General features: G+C 35.7%; 1 protein-coding gene across 1 annotated transcript; it reads right to left on the bottom strand.

Moving 5' to 3' along the window:
* Positions 1-7407: 7407 nt before the first annotated feature.
* Positions 7408-8262, bottom strand: LOC306984541 (G-protein coupled receptor 35-like; the record flags this gene model as incomplete). Its single annotated transcript, XM_079586015.1, has 1 exon — positions 7408-8262. One exon carries the CDS (start codon positions 8260-8262, stop codon positions 7408-7410), a length of 855 nt encoding a protein of 284 aa, XP_079442141.1.
* Between the last annotated feature and the right edge of the window lie 9541 nt (positions 8263-17803).

Here is a 17803-nt window from a genome sequence, read left to right as displayed (position 1 = left end):
TGGTCTGCTCACAAACGGAATTGTAAAGCACCAGACTAGTAGGCTCAGAGACAGTTTATTTCCCCAAACCATCAGGGCACTGAATAACATACAGTATCTTCATAGACTTATCTTCATCATTGTACCGCTTCATCTTGTCTTGGTCTTATTGTATTTATATAAAACAGAGGGTTTAAATTCATTGGGGAATTTGCATATCTCCAGTCATGCAAAAAAAAACAATGTATTACGGATGTGTACACTGCTATAAAAGGGAAAATTTAAAATGAAAAAAAAAAAATATTTCCATTTCCATTTTATTTTTTATTTTGTTCTCAAACAAATTGTAATATATGTAATATATGATAATATACATTTCAAATGTATGTTTACATATGCAATGGAAAGTCATGAAATCACAGACTTGATTGTATCAGATCTTTTTTATTTATATATATAATAAAACTGATGGCTAAAATTGTGGTTTAACCTTAAAAATAATTGTTGTTAATTGTGGTTAACTTTAAAACAATTCAATTTTTTGTTGTGGAAAAAAATATTCAACATAGTGTATTTGCATTGTGAAACAAATATGCACGGACTGCAAGTATCTACAGCATGGTCACATCTGGCGTATAAACAAGTGAAACAGATAAGAAACAAATCTCAGATAACAAACCTCAGATAATATATAATCTAAAAGCAAAATTTAAATAACCGATAAAACATGAATGTATTATGTAGTCATTTAAGACATTTCTCCTCTTCTTCCTCTCAGAAACTTTTTTGGCATAAAGGCAAAAAGCCTGACGGGTCTTTATTAAACTATTTACAATGTTTTTTTCTTTTACAAATTTAGCTTTCTTAATCAATGACATGCGTGATGCGTTATGGAGGTTTGAAGAAGGGCAGGTTTCCAGTTTTCCTTCTCTGACTTTTCTTCCTCCTGACTTCATATGATGGTCTGAGGACAACATCATGTAACAGAATAAATCAGTGAAGACTTGAGGTCAACATATTCATATGATGGTCTGAGGACAACATCATGTAACAGAATAAATCAGTGAAGACTTGAGGTCAACATATTCATATGATGGTCTGAGGACAACATCATGTAACAGAATAAATCAGTGAAGACTTGAGGTCAACATATTCATATGATGGTCTGAGGACAACATCATGTAACAAATCAGAGAAGACTTGAGGTCAACATATTCATATGATGGTCTGAGGACAACATCATGTAACAGAATAAATCAGTGAAGACTTGAGGTCAACATATTCATATGATGGTCTGAGGACAACATCATGTAACAAATCAGAGAAGACTTGAGGTCAACATATTCATATGATGGTCTGAGGACAACATCATGTAACAAATCAGAGAAGACTTGAGGTCAACATATTCATATGATGGTCTGAGGACAACATCATGTAACAGAATAAATCAGTGACGACTTGAGGTCAACATATTCATATGATGGTCTGAGGACAACATCATGTAACAAATCAGAGAAGACTTGAGGTCAACATATTCATATGATGGTCTGAGGACAACATCATGTAACAGAATAAATCAGTGACGACTTGAGGTCAACATATTCATATGATGGTCTGAGGACAACATCATGTAACAGAATAAATCAGAGAAGACTTGAGGTCAACATATTCATATGATGGTCTGAGGACAACATCATGCAACGTTAACAGCATAAATCAGAGAAGACTTGAGGTCAACATATTTATATGATGGTCTGAGGACAACATCATGTAACAGAATAAATCAGTGAAGACTTGAGGTCAACATATTCATATGATGGTCTGAGGACAACATCAGAATAAATAAGCTAATTCAAACGTTTCAGCGAATCACGCTGTAACGTTACTGTCTGACCAAGCTGAATGGTCAGTGCGACGTGCAAATTCTACATTTTAGGAAACTTTTCTGTGGCTTACATTTAAATTTACACAACACATTGACTGATAGGCTAGAGACAGACAGAGTATAGCCTACAGTGACACATCAATAGATAGATATAAATATAGACAGCTAGATTAATAGATAGATACATATATAGATAGATTATAGATAGCCTACATACATATAGATAGATTATAGATACATATCTAGGTACATAGATAGATTATAGATACATAGATAGATTCATAGATAGATAGATAGATGAACTCATGATCCACTAACTTACTGGAAAGAGAGAGCAGTAATCTTTCCTCATTTGTATGTCCTAGCTAAAAAATGTCTTTGCATGCCAGCAACAAGTGTCCCTTGTGAGAGGATTTTTTCAATGGCTGGAGAAATTATCTGTAAAAAAAAGAAGTAAGCTAAGTCCTTCCACAGCAGAGAAATTAATATTTTTGAATAAAAATCTCTAAAAAAGTGAGACATTGTGGCTTGATTTCTTTTATTAATATTCATTTTGCAGGACCAAAATAACATTATGCACAGTGATGAGCCTATAGGTTACAAGCGTCACATATTAGAAAAATACAATAATAAAAAAACAAAAACATTTTTTAATGGCTCGTCAATGTTGTTCAGAACAACACCTGCAAGTGACCATTAGGTGTCACCGTGGAGACAGGTGTCGGATTGATTCGAAGCCTCGAAACAATATGGCACATTTGGTTCAACTGTTTCATTGCTTCACGAAGCCTCGATCTGCCCACCACTAATTATTAGCGTCACTTCAATGGTGGAAAATGCTATTCTAAAAACAAATATGTTTAGCCGTAGTAGAAGACTGATGTTACTTAATAGGAGAATGTAAAAAGCCGTTGGTCTTACCTTGTAACTTGTGCGCTTGTTGGCTTGTTTTTTTTTTTTGTTGTTGTTTTTTTGCGGACTCGACGGGGGGGCACACGGTGATGACATCATAAACGTTGATTGGCTGAGGCAGTTGTTGTCCCAAGGTCATCATAAAGATATTGGTCTCAGGACAGCTCCCACTTGGCAAAATCAGGACGTGCCGTATTACACGCCATAAAGTGCGTATCATATGCACACAAAAACTATTTTTGCCGTATAAATGGCACGAGAAATAACATTCTTACGCACTTTCATGAAATGTTGAACGTTTTAGTAATTATCACTTTAAATCAATTAATAAATGTCTTCTTCATTTGTTAAGGGAAAAATATTAAAATATAATTTATAACAACAACAATAAAACTCATCTAGAGAAATAATAAACTCATCTAGAAAAATAATAATTGAATTTACATTTGAGAAGCTTCAGCTCTGACAATGGCAGTTTTCCAGCCCGGTGGAGATACAGAACAGGCTGCACAAAACCAGCTACAATGAAACATAAAACACTAAAGGACATAACTGTTGAAATGTCTTGTGATACCAGAAGATAAAACATTGCTAAGAGAATAACCGACACATACATGAGGACCAAGCTCACAGTAGTTATTAGAATGAGATAAAACGCTCTTCTCTTCATGTGGTTTTCCTCCTCTCTCTCTCTCCCTCTCTCTCCTGGTCCTGACTGCTTCAGAGCTCTGAGAACAGCCACACAGCAGAACAGGTTTATGGAGAAAAAGAGTAAAAACTGCAGTAATAAACCACACCTATAAACAAGAGAATATGTGAATACAGTAAACGTGCTAAACAAACAGGAGCCGAGAGTCATAAACCACAAAGCAGCAGAACAAAACACTCTATATCTGAGAGGTTTGAACTTCAGAAAGGTTACAGGATGAACCACTGCCAGGTAACGCTCAACACAGATCAGACACTGAAACAGAGGACGGCCAGTGATGGTGAGTCCTATTGCAAATGATAAAGATTCTCTGATCGCTGTAAATCTTAACGCCAGTAACGTGAGGAGTGAATTCACACAAATGATAATCTCACAAACAGAAACTTGAAAGAATATAAACTCTGATGCAATTCCTCTTCCTGTCACAATAAGCCACAGGACATAGGCATGCATCGGAGGCCCAAGCAGGACACTAAAGCAAAGCACAAAAGTCTTGAAAATGTCCACTTGAAAGTCGCCATTTGAAGTAACGTTGAGATTCAGACCAGGGATGGAGGAGTTCTCAAATCCAGCCATCTTCTCAATGTATCTCTATTTGTTTCCAAAGAGCTCTGGAACATTGATAAATCAATAATATGAGTGATAATCAGACAGAACAATACAATGTTAACAAATGTAAGAACAGACATACTGTAAGTTCTTCACCTGTAGAGTAAATTCCCAGACTATCCAGATGAAGTCTCTGCTGATGTTTTGTGGACTGACTACACAGCTTTCCCTGTATATGCTAAGCATGACACTGAACACGCAACATGCAAATAAGAGGGATCAGAAGTCATCGAATTAGATTACACAAAAATATGACACTAAAGTGGATATCTGCAAACCCTTACACAAAGAAAATATATTTCCATATATTTATGATCAATACATTAAATTAAGCCTACATTGAAACATATAAATAATAATATATAATGTATACACTGTAAAAAAAAACACCTTGAAAAAAGATGAATTGACTGATTTTGTTGTGTTGGTTCAGCAAAAATCCACATTGTAAAAATCTCGTACAAAAAAAAAACTTTTACTAATTTCCCTTAGCTTGTTCTTGTTGACTCAACTTTTGTAAGTAACAGTTATACGAACTGAAAATAAGTTGTCTGTGACACACCGAACAATGTTTAGTTGAGTCAACTTGACATTATTTGTTTTCTGGAAAGATGCAATATTCTGTAACAAATCTTTTGTAGTTGAGCCAATTGTGTCTATTGGAAACAGAAATAAGATGTAGATTTTTATTGAAAATGTTTGGTCACTATTTTGGTGATGGGCGTTTCCTTGAGTTGGGTAGTTTGACTCTTGGCATTTTATGTAAGTTTGTGGTCTTTGTAACAGTGCTTAACAAAACACATCATTTGTTGTAAAGAAAGCCATGAACAAAAATGATCAGCTGATCTAGAGAACAGCATCATAAAGGGGAATAGTGCACTATTCTTATTCCTGAAAAGTGATTATTTGTGAATATATTATATTTACCAACAAAACTTTAATGCAACAGATCAGATATTCTGAATTCGATTTGTAACTACATTGTGGGATTTTTTTTTTTTTGAAACACACACAGAAATCAAGGATCAGCATATGAATCTCAACAATGTTGACATGCTTCATGCCGCAATGCATGCTGGCAGCCATGATTTTAATACTATTGATGTACTATTGATTTTATATACCTTGATGTCTGTGTGTGTGTCAAAATTAATTTTCCCTTATAACGTATTTTAATATCAGAATTCATAATGTCTGATCTGCTGCAAGAAAGTGTTGCTGGTAAAATATTAATAAAAAATAATAATTAATACATTTAATAATAAATATAAATCAGATTGGTGATTTATTCTAGTTTATGAGGCTGAAATCTTGATCATCTTGGTTTCTTTTTTCTTAGCAACAAATTATGTGTTTTGCTAAACACTGTTACAATGACCACAAACTCACAAGAAAATCCAAGAGTCAAACTGCCCAACCAAAGGACACGGGTGATGACCAAATGATTTCCAATAGACAAATTATGTCAAGTTGACTCAACTAAATGTTTTTTTGTATCACAGACAACTTATTTTCAGTTTGTATAACTGTTATTTACAAAAGCTGAGTCAACAAGAAAAAGCTAGGGGAAATTAGTACCAAGTTTGTTTGTTTTTTTCAAGCTTTTTTTTTTTTTACAGTGTACAATATATTGAATAATACATTGTAATACATTAATATAACAAAAAAAATAGATTTTTTTGTTATATAAAACAATAAAAACCTTTGCACCCTGACGAAGGCTTGTAAGCCGCAACGCGTAGTTGTGCACTTGTCTCCATTTTTTAAATGATAAAGCCATGATGAAATAAAGGCGTTTTAACTTTTTCATTGCTATTCGAGTGCCTTGGAATATCTTTATTTTTTTTAGCTGAACCATCCCTTAAGGAATAAGGAATTCACAACCAATTACTTTCACAGTTATGTTTCTGCTACACAAAGTATTTGAGTTGAGTTTATGAGGAAAGTTGTGTTGAAAACATGCAATTTGTCATTTAGCTGATAATTGAATACTCAAAATTCTGATGCAGGTAGTTGCCTAAAATTATTTTTGTTAAACCAAGGCAATATTTGTTACAGCGTGTGCAAACTGATTACCTTAAATCTAAAATTCTATAATATATATGTGTCTAAACAATTATATCATGCACATGTGCTTGGCGTGCAAACTACAGCAGCATTCAGACATCCACAGACATCAAGAATCAGCATATGAATCTCAACAACATGACAGGGTTCATGCTGCAATGCATGCTGGGAGCCATGGTTGAGTTTTATTATATGATGCTCCCAGCATGCATTGCGGCATGAAGCATGTCACCATTGTTGAGATTCATATGCTGATTCTCCTTTAAAGGAACAAATCACACTTATTTTTCCAGTATTATTGCTGCAATCAGGGTCACATGATCCTTCAGAATTTGCTGATTCCAATTTGCTGTGCAAGAAAGATTTTTTATTATTATCAATGGAGGGGGTGATCATAGATCTCCTGCTATTGACAATGCATTACCTGTGCATGCTTGCTTATGGCTACAAAACGTCAAGCCATATGAACTTCTTTGTACAAAAAAATATTTTACACATTTGTTTTTACAGATTGCAATGGAATATCTTGATACGCAAGAAGTGCAAAAAAATAAAAAATTATAATTTGTGAAAAATTATATATAGAAATAAATGTGCTAATTTATCTGGGAATATATATATTGTTGTTGTTCATTTAATGGACTGTGAAAAACAAACAGAAACTCACTGCAGTGATCTATGCCAACACCTGGCTTGGAAACATGAAACATAAGTGTCATAAATGATTTGCTTTTATTTGAAAAACATACAAATTGCTGATAATACATAAACAGAAATGACTTGAGTTCTATTTTCATATTCCGTGTTTGAATTTTAAACTAAAACACACACACACACAAAAAAAAAAAATCAGGCTATAGGTAAACTTCTGTATAGATACTCAAAGCCATTAATTAATTACCATTATTACTGACCAGGAAAAAAGATAGGTTGATTGAACACACTGACTTTTTGCTATCCCATGACGAAATATGTTCTCACATTGTATTGTCACATGAGATCCTGCCATTAAACGGCCTATTGTCAGCTTTCTGTAAAATTTCAACAGCAAAACGATTTTGAAGCACAAGACAATTAAAAAAGAAGAAGAAAAAAATACTTCTGCAGTATAGGGAGCAAAAGTGATTTCAAGAGTGGATATTTGTTTTTTTACAACCCTAAAAGTTCAATTAAACCATCAAAATATGAGTAAAATATTGTATATATTTAAAATATTAAAAGTGCAACCTCACACAAATGAGAGGTGTTAGGGATGTTTGAAGAAGGGCAGTTTCCCAACTCGCCGAAGAAAAAGACAAGCAGGTACAAAACTACCCAACACAATACAATACAAGCTAGACAGGCTTAATGGAGTATCTTGCTGTAGCAGAATATAGAAGAATCCTATCATAATGAAAGGCACAGATACAATTAGCATAGGGACGGTCAGTATCAGAATGAGATAAAATGCTCTTCTCTTCATGTGGTTTTCCTCCTCTCTCTCTCTCTCCCTCTCTCCTGGTCCTGACTGCTTCAGAGCTCTGAGAACAGCCACAAGACAAAACAACTGGATGGAGAGGAAGAGGAGGAATTGCAGGAGTGAAAAACACATAAAACTGAAATGATGTGACAAAACAATGAATATGCAGAGCACACAGGATCCAAGACCCGTTATCCAGACCACAGTGCAGCAGATCACTCTATATCTGAGAGGTTTGTACTTCAGAAAGGTTACAGGATGAACCACTGCCAGGTAACGCTCAACACAGATCAGACACTGGAACAGAGGACGGATGGTGATGATATTTCCTGATAGAAACTTTACTAGAATCAAGAGCACTTGGGTTTGGAGGACTGGGATCATTCTCAGCAGATTGATCAAAGAATACAGAGAGAACAAGATCTCACAAACAGAGAGATTGAGGTTGAAGAACTCTGATGCAACTCCATTTCTTGTTCCTGTGACAATGAGCCATAGAATATAGGAGTGTGTAGGAAGACCAACCAGGAGACTAAGGCTAAACAAACTAATCTTGAAAAAGTCCAACGGTTCGCTTTCATGTTCTGTAAGGTTGGTTGATGGGAACACCTTACATGTGGGATCCTCAGAAGAGCAGTTCATCGCTGTAGGTTACTTCTCAATTTCAGTTATCTGTGTGAAAAAGATCAAGTTAACATGACTTAAATCTTAGCAGAATCGAAAGTAAATTAAGTAATTGTCGTTGCTATGCATGTTGCTAAATGTAAAACAAATGTGAAGTTAAAATAAATAAAATACAGATACAAAATAATGTTTACAAGAAAACACTTTCAGTCTTTTCACTTCAAAAATGTACCTACTTGCCATTTTTTTGTAATTATTTTTGCAATTTACTAGAGTGAAAATTGTATTCACATAGAATTCTTTACATAGAATTCAACTTAAAGTGATAACAGATATTTTGTTTTGTAAAACTGTAATAAAATAATTATAAGAGGAGATTATTACCTTGAGAAGTAATTCTTAAGCAACCGGGTCCCATTTAATAAAAACACAGACAGCATGTCATTTTTTAACACATTTTTTGACTTATTACCAAGATATAACTACAGTAAATTAATGAAAATGAAATGAAAATATTAAGGAGAAAACTGTTTCCTGAGGAGCAAATAGAAAGCACGGCATTCCTCAGTGAAGGACTTGCTCTGCTGTTGCATCTTTCAAACACACTTTATACACACTTTACATAATAGTGCCAAGGAGGCCTTACATGCAAATGTAACATAACCAAAAGACAGATGATGCACATCTAATGAAATACTTTTGCCTTTTCAAACAAACATAAAATGCCAATTCTAAAGAGTGCGAAATAAACATTGTCCGGGAAGCAGACACTCATTTTAAATCTAGACTAAAACCACATATATTTAACCTACACTGTAAACCCAGATTTTGTTTCTAATTAAACTTACAAGTGACCATTACTTATTCTTTTATGTTTAGTAAAAACCTGCTATCATTACTAAACAACATTAGTGGATTGTACTATTTAGCTGAAAGATTCATTGGACTAATCAGGTTTAGCAGAGATAACTTAGTATGTTTAGTTTCATAAGGAAGGGGAGGAGGCTAAAACCTGCCTGGTCACGTGAAAAGACCCGTGTCTAACGTGCGTCCAAGGGGGTACGAGCACAGGCCTTGGCAGCAGACGGTATTGAGAATTAACAGAGGTTTAGATGTTGATGAATTATTGTTTAATTTGTAGTCACCATAATGGTGACAAGTGTTGGCTTTAGTTGGGCCCTTGACATTTGAACATTAGTTTTTCTCTGGCTGCTTTACCTGTGTGTTTAAAAGGCACAATTTTTATAGCAAAAAAGCCAAGAGTAAAGTGGTCCAGTGACTATGACTGTGTATTGATGTTGTCATCAATAAAGATTATAAGTCAGTAGCTCATGTCCCTCATGTCATCTAGAGTTTAATCTATTATTGTCTGGATCTTTCCATATGATTGATATGAAAAACCTGTGATTTTTTTTCACCAGGAAATCCAACAGAATTGCTGTAATTTGAACAGTTGTAAAAAACATTATGTAGATTTTTTTTTTAAATGCCATGTTATTTTGTCACACATAGACATCAACAATCAGCATATGAATCTCAACAATGGTGAGACTCAAATGAAAAGTTTAGTTTCAGCTTGTGTAAAAAGTTAGGGTTCCATGTTAATACAATTCAACATGTTTAGTTTCAGCTTGTGATCAATCCTGCGCAGGTTCTGGCGTACGCACGGTTTTATAAGTCTGAATATTTTTTTGCGCACGCCATTTTTGGCTTTCGGGCACACGTAGGCCTACGCTTTTAGTAAGGATCCTACGCACCGTTTTTTAAACGATGCCCCTGGTTATGCATGGCGTGCTGTCAAGTTCAAGTTCAAGTTCAAGTCTTTATTTATGTTCATAGTCTTTCCGGGGTGAGGGCTTCCAGCTCGGAATCTCCCGGTACTCCCCCAGGTTGTGATAAGAATAGCTAGGACTAGCAGTGGGTAGAAAGGGCGGTCGAGGGATGTGGATAAACTTTCAACGAACAGAGGTAAGTCTGCTGTCTTATTGTTAATTGAGTTGATTAACTGAATGTGCTCCTCTCATGTTAATCAGGTTAATTATCTGAACGTTGTTATGGCAAAAAACAATTATTAAACAAAAATTGCATCACGCAAAAGAGACGTCAAGATCCAAATTGTATTTAAAAAGAAAAGTAATTTATTCATGCAAGAAAATGATTTAACAAATTAATGCTGTATGTTCTCTCTGTCTGTATTCTGAGTTTCCTGATGTAACGTTGATTCAGCTGGAGAGAGGTGTGAGCCCGAGAATGATCTGTATCTTAAGTTTCCGGGCTGGGGGAAGCTGTTCCTTCTTGTGTAAACAGCAGTGGGGGGAAAGATTCCCTTGCATTATAAATCAGCAGGCCAATCTCTCTTCAGGAGGAGTGCCAGTGTGTCTGTCTGTCTCTGACTCTAGCCTGCAGCGTGGCTGCAAGGCTGGGGTCAGGGAACCATTTTCTTGCATGAATAAATTACTTTTCTTTTTAAATACAATTTGGATCTTGACGTCTCTTTTGCTCATTCTAAATGCCTTAGAAGTATACATTTTTAGTTCATGTTAACTAATTTAGTTAAATTATGGGTGCAGTTCGTCCAAATGCCTATTTGTAGGTCGTATACACAAAGTAATTGCAACAAATGGAATAAATTTTAAATAACGGTTCTATTTTTAAATATATTAAAATTTCATTTTTGCTCAAGAAACATTTCTTATCATTGGAGAAAACAGTGTGATTGATATAAAAGGAGTGGGGATTGAGCAGATCTCCTGCCATGCAAATCAACAATTTAGTTCTGTGTTATTTTTATATAAACAGTCAAGCCATATAAACCTCTTTACAAAAAATCTTCTTGCTTCTGTTGAAGCACAACATGATTTTTGGAACATGATCATCATGTTCATTCAGAGTTCATTCAGCTTGAGTACTGAAGCAAAAAAATTTAGTAAAGCAAATACTAAAACTGTGAAATTCATCTTCATTTCTCTTAACTTTTTTCATGTATATTTGTATGCTGATAATATAATTTGTATTAAAAAAAAATGTAAGCGTTTTCACAGTCACTTTGCGTGTGGGTATGCAAATGTATTGTAGTAATGTACAATGTACGTAAAGCGACCATGAGCTACGCAAAGGAGCTACATAAATAAAACTTTTATTTTGATTTGCTCTCCAACAAATTGCCAGAATTATTTTTACACATGTAAATGCAATGGAAAATCATGACAATTAAGAAGTGCTAAACATTGAAAAAAAAAAATATTTTTGATTTGTTATAGAAATAAATTTGTTAATTCATCTTGAAAAAATATAGTTAAATATAATTTCACTGTTGTTATTCATTTGATGGACAATGGAAAACAAACAGAAACTCACTGCAGTGTCTATGGCAATACCTGGCATGGAAACATGAAACATGAGTGTCATAGATCAATTGCTTTTATTTGAAAAAACATGCAAATTGCTGATAATACATAAACAAAAATGACTTGTGTTAAGTAAATTGTCATCTTTCGTGTTTAAATTGAAAACTAAAATACAACAACTTTCTCAGGGTATATAAACTTCTGTATAGATATCATTATTACTGACCAAAAAGAGTTTTGAACACAATGACGTTTTGTAATCCCATAGCGGAACATGTTATGACATTATATTGTCGCATGGGAACATGCCATTAAACGGCCTATTGTCAACTTTCTGTAAAATATCAACAGCAAAACAATTTAAAAGCACAATGAAGGCCATGAAGGCCACCATCATCTCCAGGCAATTTATGTGCCACGAAAGATGATGACTCCTCCATAGACCCTGAGCTGAGCAGCCTTCCATTACCGCTGTGAGAGAAGCATCTGTCGAGAGAGTGACTCAATGACAAAGAGCTGGACACTGGACCCTGAGACAAGAACCAAGGTTTCCTCCATATAACCACGGTGCTGAGACACAGCAGCGTGATCTTGATCATACGAAGTGGGTTCCCTCTCGAGTAAAACCCCTTGGTCTTGAGCCACCACTGCAGGGGCCTCATGTACAGCAGGCCGAAATACGTTGGACGCAGCTGCCATCAGACTCTGAAACTGTTTTACCTTTATGACTGAGAGGATAATGGCGACACGAGCAGGTGACAGCACGCCCCGCATCGTCACTGAATCCCACATTACACCAAGAAAGGTGGTCCTCTGTACTTGGGAAAGCACACTTTTTTTTTGCCATTGAGTCTCAACCCCAACTTTTTCATATGAAGGTCTAATATAGGACGCAACCCTCCATCCTTTTTGGGAACAATGAAATACCGGCTGTAAAACCCACAAATCTCTGTCAGGTGGAGGAACCGGTTCTATAGCTTCCTTTGCTAAAAGAGATTTGACTTCTTGTTCCATCACCAGAATCTGCTCTGGATGAACTACTGTGAATAACACCCCGTTGTATTGTGATAGACGAGAACCAAACTGGATTCTGTAACACTTTTCTACAATCTGCAGGACCCATTGAGATATGTTTGGCAGAGTCCTCCATTCTGCCAGATAATCTACTTAGGGAACCAGCCCCTTGAGTATTTAGTCCTCAGGTTCACGTATATTCTGACATTAGAGGGCTATGAGTATGGTTATGGGGCGATGCCGAAGGTGGAATAGACGTTGCGAGCTATCTGTCACCTATAGCTCGACATCGCTTCTGAAGGCCCCAACGCTTCCCACTAAGTCCCTAAAAACATAATTTACATTAGTGTGGAAAAGTGTATATGGCAGCAGGTTAGGCAGGTGCATGTCTCCACCATGTCAACTAGCTAGACACCAGAGCTAGGCGGCTGGGGCCCCAGGGGCCTGGGGATGGCAAAGGAGTTAGCGCTTGGAGGTAGCCGGTTGTGTATCCCCATGTGGTAACGAGGGCAGGAAGAAGCACGAGGTTTGAATGTTTGTTACTTTTCTCCATGATTTCTGTATTGGAGCTATACTATTTCGGGACAGACAACAATAAATAAGACCGAACTGTCGGTCTTGTGAACAGTATGAAGCGCTTGCTGAGGCACAGAGGCTAACGCCGGTTATTCCGGATGTGCTTTAGTCTTTTCCTGGTCGTTCACTCTTGCCATTGGACTAGTTGACACGTGCTTCAGTTCAGACGCAATCACGCAGGGCCAGTGATGCAGCGTGAGTTCCCTCAAAAGAGAACACTATTTCAGTCTTTTTACTTCAAACCTTTAAAAAAAAAGAAGCCTTTCATTCAATGTGTCACTTGCCATTTCTTTTGTAATTATTTGCGAAAATGTACTAGCAATTCCTGAGTGAAAATTGTTTCAAAGTAAATCTTCCCTTTGTATTAGGTGTTTAGGTAGTATTTGTGATATTATCAAATCTAGACAGTGCTTGAATACTCTATGTATGGTTTTCACCACATTTACTAAATTAATTGCACACCTAAATGATGAAAAACAAGTCACACATAAAGTTCAATACTTAGTTTTAGGGGTCTGTTCTAATCCATAATCATGGCTATTTTGTTTGGCTTATCAAAACAAGACATTTGACATTATTACATTATACATTTTCACTTAAACTAAATTACTTTACTCTATTAGCTTTACATAGAAAAATTATAACAAAAACCTTTAAGTTGAATTTTATCACTTTATTAGTCAAATTTAAAATGAAATAAAAAACCTTAAAATAAAATAATTATTAGAGGAGAATATATTACCTTTAAGTAATTTTCCAGTAATTCTCAAGCAATCGGGGCCCATTTAATAATGTAGTTTCTAACACATTTTTTTTTACTGATTGCCAAGATATAACTATATTATGTGCTCACCCAAATGCGTCTCTATAGCACGCAGTGTGTTTATCGTGCAATTTATACGCGAAAATGAGTTTTTACTTGGATATGATACGCAGTTTTGCGCGTGCATATGATACGCACTTAATTTCGTGATATACACACGCACCCCACACCACTAATCCTACCCAAGCGTATAATACACACGCACCCTACCCCACCCTAAACCCAACCATGTGCTATCCATGCGTATACTATGCACGTAAAAACTCATTTTCGCGTATATATTACACGATAAACACACTGCGTGCTATATAGACGCATTTGGTGAGATCGGGTTGAAATATTACAGAGAAAACTGTTTCCTGAGGAACAAATTGAAAATATTCCAAAAGGAAGCACGGTATTCCCCAGTAAAGGACTTGCTGTTGCATCTTTCATACACAGTATACACACTTTACATACTGAATAGTGCCAAGAAGGCCTTACATGCAAATGTATCAAACATAACCAAAAGACAGATGATGCATCTATGCTTTTTTGTTTCAAACAAACATTAAAAAGCCAATTCTAAGAGAATGCAGAATGTACCTTACAATATTGAATTAATAAAGAATTAAAGTTTCTTCTAACTTCTAAGACCACATTGAAATTCAGGGATTTTATTTAAACATGAAAATCTACAGAGGCCTACATACATGCATACGCTTCATTTGTTCAGAGAAAATACTATACATTTTTAACCATTTTATTATCAATTATTACTACCACTACTACTATAATGTGCCAATTTATTTGGGGAAAATAATCAATATTATTATTACAAACAGTAATTGTTTTGGGGAAAATATGATAACAATACTGTACATGCAAATTTATCTGGGGAAAAAATATTTAATTACATTTAAGAAGCTTCAGCTCCAGCAAAGGAAGGGCAGTTTTCCAGCCTGATGGAGATACAGGACAGGGTGTACAAAACCAGCTAGATTGAAACAAAAAAATCCGAGGTATACCAATTTTAAATCATCCTGTGATAACAGAAGATAGAAAAATCCTAAGATAATACCAGGTGCAAACATTGTGACCATGGTCACAGTGATTATTAGAATGAGGTAAAACGCTCTTCTCTTCATTTGGTTTTTCTCCTTTCTCTCTTTTCCTATTTGTCCTGGTCCAGGTTTCTCCAGAGCCCAGAGAACAGTTAAACAGCAGAAGAGGTTTACGGAAAGAACGAGTAAAAATAGCAGTAGCCTACCACACATATGAACCTGAACATATTTGACAGCAGTAAACATGCTAAACACACCGGAGCCGAGAGCCATAAACCACATAGCAGCACAACTGAACAATTTATATCTGAGAGGTTTGAACTTCAGAAAGGTTACAGGATGAACCACTGCCAGGTAACGCTCAACACAGATCACACACTGAAACAGAGGACGGCCGGTGGTGTAAAGTGATGTTAAGAATATTGAAAATACACTGAGCTCTGGAAATCTTTTCACCAAAAATAAGGTTAAATAATTAACACAAATACAGATCTCACAAACAGATAAATTAAAGTTGAGAAACTCTGATGCAATTCCTCTTCCTGTCACAATAAGCCACAGGACGTAAGCATGGGTTGGAGGCCCAAGCAGGACACTGAAGCAAAGCACAAAAGTGAAAACCATCAACTGCGTGTTGTCAAGGGAAGTAACGTTGAGATGTGGATTCAGATCTGGGATGGAGGAGTTCTCAAATCCAGCCATCTTCTCAATGTCTCTCTGTTCATATCCAAAGAGACACAAAAACAGGACTAAAAACTCGTTGATAAACCCACCCAAAAAAAAAAAAAAAAGTAACAGCCCTGACTGGTCAAAATAATGACTAGCCTTAATTGGCTCACTGGAAATATGTGCTTCTACCTACAGTTCTGCAAAACTCAGAAAATGATACAAGTTTCCAGTTGAAAAAAAAAGAACATTATAGTGGAAATAAAATGCCAACTTTTGATCCAATTCACACAAATTATGCCTACAAGGGCAGATTATTGATTAATAAAGAACATGTACAATAGCCTGACCTCAACACGCTATATGATTAAACTATGTTGACGTTTTTATTAATAACCAGCTCCATAGATATGGTTTTTCTAGCGTAGTAAGTTTGCTCGATAGGACACCTGTCACCTTGTCACTTCAGCAAATGTGTTCCTGCACGTTTGGTTTTGCTAAAACTTATATTTTCAAACGTGACTGAGCATTAATCTTTTACTGCCATTTTAGTACACATTTCCGAAATATAGGCTACAACCAACGCCATAAGTCTGTTAAATTCACATTTAACGGTTTCAGATATATCTGAACGTGCTTTTAGTTCCACTGACATTGCTAGTAAAATCATTTTGCAGAAATGTCACCACATGGATGCATTTCCAATTAACCTGTTTTTCAAAATAATAACTAACAATCCAATTACCTTGACTAGTTACTTACTAGTTAGAGAAGAGTCCAATGTGAAAATGCTAAACAAAAGCAAGAGCAGACAATTCACATGTGGAGTGAATTCCTAAAATATCCAGATGAACACAAGTCTCTGTTTTGTAAAATGAATACACAGCTGTCACTATATGTGCTTATGACACTGGACAAGGGAGATGCAAATATAAGATATCATACCAAATCTGGGAGGAACCTATATTTCTCTGAAATATCACTGGATTAAAAAAAACACCTTTGTTTATTCATATAAAGTGGTCACAAAATATTTGGGCACTTAAAGGATTAGTTCACTTTCCAAAAAAAATTTCCTGATAATTTACTACCCCATGTCATCCAAGATATATATATATATATATATATTATTTTTTAGAAAATGACAGATCGTTTCGCTAGATAAGACCCTTATTTCCCGACTGGGATCGTGTAGAGACTTTGAAGCTGCATTGAGACGGACATTTGAAACTTCTTTGAACATTGGGGAAAGATGGTTGCCATTGAAGTCCATTCTGTGTTGAAAAATCCTGGAATGTTTTCCTCAAAAACCTCAATTTCTTTTTGACTGAAGAAAGAAAGATATCTTGGATGGCATCGGGGTGAGTAAATTATCAGCAAAACATTTTTTGGAAGTGAACTAATCATTTAATGTCTACCAGATAAACCTCAGCCTGACTTTCCCGTCTCAGTTTCTCAGTTTTTTTTTTGTCTTTATGACCTTGGAGTAGGCTACGAGGGTATGTACAGGATGTGTGTGTGTGTGTGTTTCTAAGAAACCAGCTCAGATAGGAGATCTGGATGTATCCAGAACACATACTGCCACATCCTATAGACTTGTTTTTCTCTTTGTCTTGCATTCTATAATGTATATTCTCATTGGACGGTTGCTACACCACCCCTGGACCATGTATAAAAGCTCAAGTACTACAGAAAGTAAAGCTTAAGCAGTAGTGTGGACATACTGTAGATTGGCTAGATGTTCGTGACTCTTCCCACAGGCCTATGCCATTCAATGGGGAAAAAAAAGAGACTGAGAATGAGGCACAGAAACAGAGTTATAATCTAACAATGTCTGAACATAATTGTGTTAGATGACAAAATATGAAACCAAATGCTGTAGAACTATTGTTCACGGTCAACTAATTTAGTTAAACTATTATGGGTGCAGTTTGTCCAAAGGCCTATTTGTAGGTCAAAGACAAAATATGAAACCAAATGCTGTAGAACTATTGTTCACGGTCAACTAATTTAGTTAAACTATTATGGGTGCAGTTTGTCCAAAGGCCTATTTGTAGGTCAAATACAAAAAGAAACGCAACAGATTTCAA

Source organism: Phoxinus phoxinus (assembly GCF_949152265.1).
Source record: "Phoxinus phoxinus genome assembly, chromosome: 17".
Taxonomy (NCBI): Eukaryota; Metazoa; Chordata; class Actinopteri; order Cypriniformes; family Leuciscidae; genus Phoxinus; species Phoxinus phoxinus.
The sequence above is the reverse complement of the archived record's forward strand: the minus strand, read 5'-3'. Positions and strand labels throughout refer to the sequence as shown.